The following is an 11,236-nucleotide window of genomic DNA, read 5'->3' on the forward strand; positions in this document are numbered from 1 at the left end:
TAGTGTATATTTCTATTTTGTATTTCTTGATTTTGGAATTTACTTTTAATTGTGGTTTTTTGACCTTGACATCAAACACTGTTGCTATATTATATATATACTAGTACCAACTTAATTAATTACACAAATAGAATATCAATAAGAATGGCTACCTATAACAACAATTTAAATATTAATTATGAAAACAATCCGATGTCAAAATAATTATTTAAAATCCTGATAAATTAGTTTTGTAGTAAATACACATTGAGTTTTATACAATTATAATTGGATATAAATTGTAATTAATATTAAAAATACATTTATAGCACATATATAAATAAAATTATCTAAATAAAAAATATACCTGTCATTAAACATAATAAAGCAATTTCGTTATTGCAAATAATATACAAAATTAAAAGCTACATTAAATTAATCTCTTAATACTAAAATATAATCTCTTTATATCATTATAATTTCATATAATTGAACATGACAGGTATGAAATATCTTCTAGTCAAAATATTGACTGATCAAAAACATCGACAAATCAAAAACTATAATACCAATATGATGTATTCATTAAGTAATTAAACGATAAAATTACGTATATTTATTGAAAAGGTGGATGCTAGACATGAATATAGGATAATAAAATGACTTCCTAATCTAAATATTTCATCTTAATCATAATTTGTTGAAAGTCCAAATTGCTGTTTATTGCACTAAATAGGTTGTTATTTTTTGCGTGCCAAGAGTAAATTATATAAAGAACTTTGATTAGGTACTTAAACAATATAGTAACATTGTATAGACTTACTAACTAAATAAACAGAGCAAAAAATAAAGGTAAAACAATTAAATTAACCAAGAATATAAAATAATAATTCTAAACTGATAATTAGAGACAATATAATTCTCTGATTATGAGACCTTAGCTTTTAAAATTATACCATAAATCTAATCATGCTTTGGCTATTAATCTCGTTATGATCATATACTTACTATAGTTATTACTTAAGGCCATTATAACTAGGTATATATAACTATGTTAAACAACATACTGAATGCTTGTTATGTAGATACCTATGAATATTATTACAACATTTTGCAATTGAAATACTAAAAGCTTACTGCTAAAAAATTCGGGCAAAACGGAACTGCGTTAATACGTCAATAGACATTAGGACTAAACCTTAAACATCATGGTTTTAATAAAAATATGTTACTTAAAAATTAATTTCCCGATACTTAAAAACTAAAATAAACAGTATAAATCCAATTATCCAAAGGTAAATTGTGAATAAAAATTAATATTGAATAAAAACTTTTTTTGTTAAACTGTAATATAAAAAAAAAAAATACTTTAAGTATTAAGAGCTGATAAAAAAAAAACTCATTCTACATAATTAAGAATTACTAAGTGAGTTAAATGTTTCTATAATGCTGGAGAAACTATAATATTCTTGTATTAATAGCTCCATAGATAACTAAAATAAATTATTATGATGCATTTCATATTTAAAAATCAACTTATACCATGTACTGCATGCTTTTTATGTAAAGTCCTTTGAGTATTATCATAAATTTATCTAATTTTGATAATTTTGCTTTGTTTGGAAATGATGGGCTGGATTGTATGGAATAAATAAGGCCTCGATAAATTTCAATTGATGTTAGAATTAAACCTCTAATTTCTCGCGGCAAACATTTAATACCATCCACAGCTTCAAATTGATGCTTGTTGGCTATCTTAATCATTGCGTTAGCGTATCTTAGCAACTTTTTATTTCCCAGTGACCTAGGATTCTTTTCTTTGCACAATATCCTCACTTCTTCGACTTCGTCATCCATATATTTAGTAGGAAAATAGCAACGACCCAACTTCTCGCTGTCATTGATGAGATCCCTGGCAATATTTACGAATTGTAAACCCTAAAAATATGCGTGTGCAAATTATGTATCGATATAAATATAATGAAAATGTTGTCAAAAACAACTTACGTTTCTTATTTGATAAGACTTTTTAATCAAAAAATCATCCTTTTCAAGAAATTCGTATTTGTCAATGTTGTATCTGTACATGATGATATAAACACATAACGCACCAAAACTTCCAGCAACGTTATTGCAAAATCTTAGTAAATCATTTTCATCCCGATATAACGTACCACCTATATCTAACTCAAAGCCTGCAAGTACCTCTTCGAATGGCTTACGAGGCAAAAAAAATGCGATTCTAGCCAATGCCCGAAAACTAGCTAGTTCGACGTCAGGCAGTACCGATTCGTATTGAGTCCAATCGACGTCCACTTCATGTGGTCTTGATTTAACATCATAATCTGATTTTCTGTCAGCAAATTGTTCTCTGACGAATTTGTAATAGAGATTTAATTTTAGTTTTAAATTTTCAGCGTTTGATGCCGATGTATCATCAACCACGTTATCCGTAATACGACCAAGCGCATAAACTATAATAAGATCCAACCGAATTCCTAAATTAAAAACACGTAAGTACCATCATTTTATATACGTATATAGTTTTTAATAAACATATAATAATGTATATATATATAGTAATAATTAATATTATACATAACTTAAGACATAGGTCATAACTTAGGTAGGTACTCCAATAAATTCTTAGGTTAATAAAAAGTGTCATTGAACAAATGTGCAATTGATTAATTAATTTAAAAAAAAAAGTTACTGGAAATATAGTACAAAGAAATCGTATAAAATCATTAAGTGTATACTGTATACATACTAAATATTGCCGTGAAAAAATGTACATTTTTTAAATTTTAGGAGCATATTTTTAATTTTTTATATACATTAATAAAACTGTAGTTTATATAGAAACTCATACTCAAGACTTAACTCTTTTTTCAAACACAAAGATTATTAAATGTATTTCACACAATCGACGAACTTATTCACTATATTTTCATCGTTAGAAAATATGAACGAATTATTGTATGTATTATAAATAACGTGCAGTAGTTTTATAATTTTTAATTAAACCATGTAACTAACAACCAACATAATATCGACAGATTCAAATTAACAAATCAATAGATATAATATATATATTATGTTTTACGTGACTTTGTTATTGATAATACTATCTATTTATATCATATACGTACGTTGCATTAGATGTATTAAATATTTTTGTTTATATTTTAAAATTTAACCATCTCGATGACTTACCAATATGAAACAAATAAATTGAAGTGCCGAATATATTTGAATTATCTAATACTTTGATACACTTCTTTAAATCTTCAGTGACAATGGACGGCATTGAATATTCCGATGTCGCGAACGCCTCAAACATTTGATAAATGAATTTCCAACTTATACTAAACTGATGTTGGTAAATCAACGAAAACGTGACGATCATGCCGTACGCTTTGTCGTAACAAGTGCTCGCTAACACGATCATCGCGGTCGTTATAAACGTAAACAGCGCTTCTTCCAGTGGCAAACCCCTGGCCACGGTCACGTTCAAACTTGTCGCGTTATTCAGATGCCACACGTCCTCCTTCAGCGCTATCCGGTTCACCCACAACAGATACGACGTCGGAATCGCGATTGCCGCGGACGACAGTCCTATGTTTTTCACGAAATAATTTCCGGCGCCGTACCACATGGCCATTATCACGGGGGACGTCCAACACAGAATGTTTCCCGAGTAGAACGTTTTCCGTCCCGGTATGGCCATTCCGTAACCTATGGCCGTGGCCACGCTGAGGAATAGGATCGGCACCCATCGGATCAACTGGTAAGTGCGTTTGTCGTGGTTGAAATTCAAAAACGGCAGCCTCCACCGGAGACAAAGCACGGCCCACAGCGATGTCAGCACGATGTGTAGGACGACTGACATGTACTCTTCGACGGGTACGTTGCCCACGAACGCCGACACTCGTCCGGGCGAATACGACCTGGCCCCGTTGACGATATTGTAGTTGTAACACGGCGTCGTAAAGACGAGTGCTACGGCGCTTATGAATGCAATCTTAGACATTTCCCAGCGATTGATGAACGGCAGTGTTATTAGCGTTAACACGCCAACAGCGGGAATCGTGTACGTTAAATGGATGTCCACGTAGCTTAACATTTTCAACGGTTAGAGGACACTAAAAAATGGAAACAGAAATATATAGTGTTAAATTATGTATACATCCCACACTGCAATATCATCGGAAAACATTAATATTTTGAAAGTATTTTATATGCATAGTTTTTGTAATATTTGAATATTTCCAACGAACATTTTTTTAAAAACGTGAAAATATTAACCAATAAAATATTTTCAAAAACTAAATTTATCAGACTTTTTCTATGACAGATAATTCAGAAAAGTAACGTAGCTATAAAAAGGGATAAGCTTGCTAGGCCGTAGCTATATTATGACAATAGTATAATCTTCGATATTAAAAAGGTTATTATATATTATGCAATCCGTCGTTAATGAATCAACAATGTAACACGTCTCTTGTCAAAATAGTAAAATCACATATGATCGATGCATTTGTTTAAATAATTTCATTTAAAGCGCTGCAGTTATCAAAATCTCAACGCCAATATCACGTACATCACAATAATATTAAATATAGGTTTTGCGTAGGTAGGTAGATAATCAGTTATCAATATTTTGATTAAAAAATATCAGCAAGTATTTCATATTCGTATATAGATTACACTTATATATTATTATGGCTGCACCTAATCGGGCGTGGCAGAAAAAAGAGCGATTTTAATCGACAACAGAATTTTGCGAGCGAATTTATTTTTTGCAACAGACCAGGTAAGGCTGTGCACGTTTATTTCATGACAAGTTCGTTAAAGTTTGAATCAATGACCGATTCCCAACGGGCTACTTGTATATCAATGTCGTTTACTATTATATTACATAGGTAATAAATATAGTATCAAGCGTAATTGGGAATTTCTCCTGGTAGGAGAGTAGACATTTTTTTACTATGCGCATACTGTATCCTGTACCTATTTATAGATTTATTTATATAAATTTTAGGGAAGAATTCTACTGGAGTATGTTTTGTCGGGGTGTCAGCACATCAGCACATAACCCTATACAGGCAGTCATTTAAGTAAACAGAATCGTAGGTTAGGTTAGGTGAGCCGTTAACTAAGTTTATGCATATGAGCTACCTTATAACTCGTAGGGGTTGTAAATAATGAACTAGCTAAAAAAAACACCCTCCGAGGAGTCTCAAAGAATAATTTGATGTTGATATAAATTTTATCGAAAAAGTTTTAGTAGTTTTTATTCTTAATTTAATTCTCTTTTGTATTTAAAATTTTGGTATATATATGTATATAATATTGACAAGCTTTTAACCGAAATTTTTTATGAAATATATTATAAGTTCTTAACACTTGACTATTTAAAAATTATCTACTTATACCTATATTTAAAATTAAAATTGCTCACTCTATATGTATCTGATTATTTTTTAATGAAAATTAAATATGTTGCTCGTATTTCGCACACATCAGTTCTATAACAAACCAATTGCCAGGAAACTCGACTCTACCAAGAAAACTTCAAACACTCAACTTGCCTTTGAAAACTACTTACGAAATTCGGAAACACTGGTTATAATAATACTTTACCTATAATTATTAAATTTACATTGAATATGGATCTCTTAAAAAGTGTATTTTTTTCTTGTGAGTTACTAGTTATTGTTTTTTAACAATATCCCGACAAATATTATACAGATAAATTTAATAATTGAATACATTTTACAATTTCTCCACTAAATTTAAAACAAACACTCTGTTTTTCCTTTGGCTAAATAAACTAAATGTGTATTTTAACGATTAAGTGTAGATCTTAATGTCATACGACGATTCCATAGTTTCAGTATGCATACACACTATATTTAAATCTGAAACTAAAATAATATTTTTAGAATTTTCATGCTTATAACTAGGGGTTATACCAATTGGTTCAAATTATCTGTAGTTTTCTTTGTCAATGTATTTTAATTTTTGGTTGTGTATAAGTCTATAAAAATATATATTATTACAATATAGGACTATTACATATTATTCTCAATTTTTTTTTATGTTACGTAATTTAACTTAAAAGGGAAAAAATATACAAACTAAAAAGAAAATAATAGTACCTGATTTTAAATGAAGATACTCTGAGAAAGCATTTTAAATGCGTTTTAGTGTAATTAAAAAGTATTTGAATACTTTTACTCAACTACTTTGACTGAAAATACTCATGTTAATGGTATATTTTAACAATAGGTAGTATTTATATTAAATAATTTAGAAAATTAAATACTTACTAACCTGATGATAATTATGAGGACTTATAATTTTAATAAGACTATTTAAATTCTAAAAAAACATTTAGTAATTTGTACAACTAACTTAAATGCAAATAACTTTAATACTTCTAGACAATTTTAGCAGTGACTCAAGGGAAATCTTTGTAAACATACGCTTATATAAATAAAACGATCAAGTTTGAAAATGGAAGGGAAATTATGAAAACTATTATCAAATTATGTAATTATTATTATATAAACGCAGAAAATTTATGGTAACGTACTATTCTTTTACAATTTATTATAAAAGAGATGAATACAAACACAACAAATAAAAGGTCATAGTTAAAATAAATCATATACATTGTAAATCAGAAATACAGAGTATTTATCATATTATAAAATATCCGGATGCATATAGTAAAATATAGTTTTCAAAATATCTTTTGTTCGAATACTAATGTGTTTTATATAATTAATATAATATAAAATTGGTACTAAGTAGTTTAATATCTATCATTAGAATTGATTGAAAAATACATTATAATTATTGTTAATCCATGCATATTTAAATAAAATGTTTACGAACTTTAAAATAGAGGGGCCGTTTAATTATTAATAATAATGATCAATGTGAACTCAAAAGGTCGCAATGATAATAAATTCACATTTTTAATTAATACATTATTAGAAGTGTCAGGCATAAAGGTATAGGTGCACAAAAAATAGTAATTTTCCAAAAAATAGTATCAACTAAAAGTTTCTAAAACTGTGATGAAACCTCACTATCCTGTCTTCCTGACACCTTGAACTCACAAACAAAATTGTCTTTCATAAATCAGAAATATTTTTGAATCTTTTCTAAACAATTTATTATAATATGTTTCAATAATATGGATACAAAAAATAAATGGCATTGGTGAGATTATCGATTGAAATAATTTTAAATCTAATTTATGGAATGTTGCAACAATTAATGTAATAAAAAAGTTGAACAGATTTATCAATATTACAAAAACTATTTCAAACTACAATTATTATAGAAATTGTTCAAATGTCTCATAAAGTCAGCAAGTTTTTTGAATATTTTTTGTACAATCAGTTGCGATATGTATCAATAATATGGATACAAAAAATATATGGCATTGGTGGAGTCATTAAACAAAACTATTTTAAACATAATCTATGGATTGTCTCAACAAACAGCGTGATAAAAAAATCATTCTAATTTATAAGTTAGACGAACAATACAATTATTATAAAAGTTATCCAACTGGTTTTTTTTTATCGCACTTTCACTAAAAGTTTTTCGATGCAAGTTGAAGAGTTGGAATATGGCTTTTAATAATACTAATAATATTAACTTAATATACGTATTTTTTAGGTAATGTATATTGGTTAGATTATTAAAATTCCATATTATATTCGTTAAAATTGATTATGTAATTAATTTAGTTCAACTTTATTATGTCATTAAATTATTAGGTATTATAATTTTTTATAATACAGATATGTTTGCTAACTTTTAATAAAGCAATAAATATTTTGAGAAAAAATTGGTTGGTTCAACAAATTTATGAATTGTAAACCAGGAATACGTTATATGTAATACTGAAAATATAGTATGAATCACAATATCCCTTGCCATTTAGTACCCTTCAACCCATAAAAGTCTCAAATATCCTCAAACAATATTTTTAAATTACAACAAAACTAGATACTGAAAATCGATATTCTTGGTTTTAATTTGTATTTTTGTTCAATTTCGAACTTAAAATGTTTGTTAAAATAAATATGTTAGTTAGGTTTTTTGATTGTTATTTATAGAATGAACAATTTATGAGAATCATAGTTTTAAATTTTCAAATCAGTTCGGCTTTAACGTTCAACACGAACACACGCATATCGTCGCCTCGTTAAATTTCGTTATCGCCATAGTGCGCTCGTATATTAAATTTAGGTCTACACTACTATGGTATCGACCGGTCTCTTTAAATAATGTCTCAGAACAACAAACAAAAACATCACTTAACAGACTCTTCATTGTCACTTAAGCATGATGACTAAAAATCAAAAGTCTTTATTACTCCGAACAAGTATGCTGTTCTTGCCAATGATGATACACCTGACAACGTGAGTAAAATTGGTATGTCTTTAACCAGTTCTAAAGATGTTCTCGCGAATCCACCTCCCGCCAATTAAGACTCTGACTCTCTGGCTACTTCGATTTATGTCAAAAATATCACGAATTACTCAGTTTTCAACGCCACTCTCTCGAAAATCGCCAGCCCAAGCGGTTTCTTGTGGAAGTCTACGTCTACATACCTCATAGTTTAACCTTTAGGTCGAACCAACTTCAACAAAATTGTAACGAACCTAAATGACACTGATGCCAGATTACTGTTTCTATATTTATGTTGATACTTATTTAATATATAATAACAAATGAATAGTCAAATAATTTTTTTAATTAGCATAATAATTTTTAATATTTAATTTAAATAGTATTAATATTAATGTTCATAATGTTTCAGATAATTGAAAAAATGGTGGTTAAAATTATTATCATCGGAGCTGGAGTTGGTGGTACAGCAGCTGCTGCTAGACTTAGCAAAAAAGGATTTCAAGTAGAAATTTATGAAAAAAATGCATATAATGGAGGAAGATGTTCACTAATTTATCAAAATGGACATAGATTTGATCAAGGTCCATCATTGTATCTGATGCCTAAAATATTTGAGGAGACATTTGAAGATTTGGGAGAGGACATTAAAAATCACATAGAGTTATTGAAATGTCCATCTAATTACAGTGTACATTTTCACGATGGGGAAACATTCGAACTTACCACAGATATATCAAAATTATCTCGTTCTTTGGAAAAATACGAGGGCAGTGATGAATCGACATTAATTAATTTTTTGAGCTATTTAAAGGAAACTCATGTACACTATCAAAGGAGCGTTAAAGTTGCACTAAAAACTGATTTCCAACATTGGTATGACTTTTTCAATCCAAAACATATACCCGACGTAATCCAACTACATTTATTGGACACTGTTTACAACAGAGTTTGTAAGTATTTCAAGAGCGACTACATGAGAAAGGCGTTTTCGTTCCAGACTATGTACTTAGGGTAAATAGAAAAATATTCACTAACATTATATTTTAAATAAAGCTATATTTTTTTTTAATGTTTTTAGAATGTCACCATATGATGGATTAGCTCCATACAGCTTACTGCAGTATACTGAAATAGCAGAAGGCATTTGGTATCCAAAAGGAGGTTTCAATAAAGTATTGCAAAGTCTTGAAAAAATTGCTGTTCAATACGGGGCCAAGTTCAATTATAATACTGACGTCCAAGAAATAGTAGTTGATGATAAAGGAAAGGCGAAAGGAATTAAATTGGTAAATGGTGATGTGGTAAATAGTGATATAGTGATTTGTAATGCAGATCTCATATATGCGTACAACAAACTTTTGCCAAAAACATCTTACGCTGAAAAACTCGGCAAAAAAGAACTGACTTCATCTTCGATATCATTTTATTGGTCTATGAACAAAATTGTATCACAATTAAAAGTACACAATATTTTTTTGGCTGAAAAATATAAACAAAGTTTTGATCAAATATTCAAGGATCATACATTGCCCGACGAACCATCGTTTTATGTAAACGTACCTAGTCGCATCGACCCAACAGCAGCACCAGAAGGAAAAGACACAATTGTGGTTTTAGTACCAGTAGGACATATATCGAATGTACCTAATGTGGATTTCGATCAACTTGTCAAGAGAGCTAGGGAACAAGTAATCGACACAATACAGAAACGATTGAAGATATCCAACTTCAGAAGTTTGATCGATCATGAGATAGTGAACGATCCGAGAACATGGCAAAACGAATTCAATTTATGGAAAGGGTCTATACTAGGATTATCTCATTCATTGTTTCAAGTTCTATGGTTCAGACCAAGTTTGAAATGTAAAATATTTGAAAACTTGTACTTTGTGGGCGCTTCAGCGCAACCTGGCACTGGTGTACCAATAGTGTTATGTGGTGCAAAATTGCTAGAAAAACAGTTGTGTAATAGATTCTTGGATGGTAAAGTTGAAATAAGCATATGGTCGAAGTGCGTTTCATTCTTAATCGGTCTTCTAGCACTTCTGATTTTTTGGTTTTTTTTTGGATTTTAATAATATTCTATTATCAGGTATAAAACACATATATGCGTTTATCATTTAATTATTGTAATACTCTTAAACATTTTTAAAATCTTTAAATTTATGTTATAAGATATAGTGTACTCAGGTTGTTTAAAATAAACAATATTGAAGTTTATGTTGAATTGTTGATATACTATTAGGTAGAATAATTTATACTTTATAAAAACATAATGATTAAATATATATTTTATAGTATAAATGGTTTGAATACAATAATATATCCAATATTAATTATATATTATAGATAATAATATTTTAAATGTATTTTAAATATTATCACCCATCCATTATCTACTCACTACCTATAAATTCAATCTTAATGTATTTGATTATTTAAAACTGAACTGTGAAATATTATATTCTATTTGAGAATATATTTTTTTATTTTTCTATTTTTCTAAAAAATGTTAAGCATACAATTTAAATTCTTAGGACATTTATTTATGTCAATTTAATCTTATTAAAAGAAATATATATTTATATAGCTACATGCTAATATTGTTTTTAATTAAAAATTACTAATGTTTTTTTTTTTTGAAAAAAAAATATACGCTTAAAATTTATTTAAATATATACTTACATCCATTTAAGCGATTCATTGTTTTTGCGTCACATCAAGCCATAAAATGTATTGTTTTATCGTCTTATTTTGCTAATTTACAAAAATAAATAAAGAAGCCTGATTTGGCTTCGTAGTTTGCATCAGCCAC

The 11,236-nt window shown here is 28.6% G+C and overlaps 2 protein-coding genes across 3 annotated transcripts in view; one reads left to right on the forward strand and one right to left on the reverse strand.

The window, feature by feature from the left end:
- Positions 1 to 10,641, forward strand: part of LOC107165446 (uncharacterized) — a 32,204-nt gene extending 21,563 nt beyond the window's left edge. The window contains exons 2-4 of one of the 2 annotated variants that reach the window (XM_015513671.2): positions 2,397 to 2,492; positions 8,831 to 9,432; positions 9,500 to 10,641. In XM_015513671.2, the coding sequence (XP_015369157.2) occupies positions 8,843 to 9,432; positions 9,500 to 10,496 (1,587 nt within the window). In that variant the 5' untranslated portion in view covers positions 2,397 to 2,492; positions 8,831 to 8,842 and the 3' untranslated portion in view covers positions 10,497 to 10,641. The remainder of the gene's footprint in view (positions 1 to 2,396; positions 2,493 to 8,830; positions 9,433 to 9,499) is intronic. The other variant, XM_089220316.1, reaches the window with a different exon arrangement.
- LOC107165441 (uncharacterized) lies at positions 381 to 6,423 on the reverse strand. The gene is made up of 4 exons (XM_015513667.2): positions 6,319 to 6,423; positions 3,196 to 4,124; positions 1,987 to 2,477; positions 381 to 1,917 (listed from the first exon to the last, which is right to left on the reverse strand). Exons 2-4 carry the CDS (start codon positions 4,103 to 4,105, stop codon positions 1,516 to 1,518), a joined length of 1,803 nt encoding a protein of 600 aa, XP_015369153.2. The 5' UTR covers positions 4,106 to 4,124; positions 6,319 to 6,423; the 3' UTR covers positions 381 to 1,515.
- Positions 10,642 to 11,236: the final 595 nt, after the last annotated feature.

This window comes from Diuraphis noxia, unplaced genomic scaffold (genome assembly GCF_037042655.1).
Source record: "Diuraphis noxia isolate RWA-SAM2 unplaced genomic scaffold, SU_Dnox_SAM2 contig0002, whole genome shotgun sequence".
NCBI classification, from domain to species: Eukaryota; Metazoa; Arthropoda; class Insecta; order Hemiptera; family Aphididae; genus Diuraphis; species Diuraphis noxia.

Bases quoted from the DNA above. Each gene is read 5' to 3' on its own strand.
- LOC107165441 (XM_015513667.2), bottom strand. From the start codon at position 4,105: ATGTTAAGCTACGTGGACATCCATTTAACGTACACGATTCCCGCTGTT. The intron at 2,478-3,195 runs GTAAGTCATCGA...TTTTTAATTTAG, and splicing joins AATTTATTTGTTTCATATTG to GAATTCGGTTGGATCTTATT. The intron at 1,918-1,986 runs GTAAGTTGTTTT...GCATATTTTTAG, and splicing joins AGTCTTATCAAATAAGAAAC to GGTTTACAATTCGTAAATAT.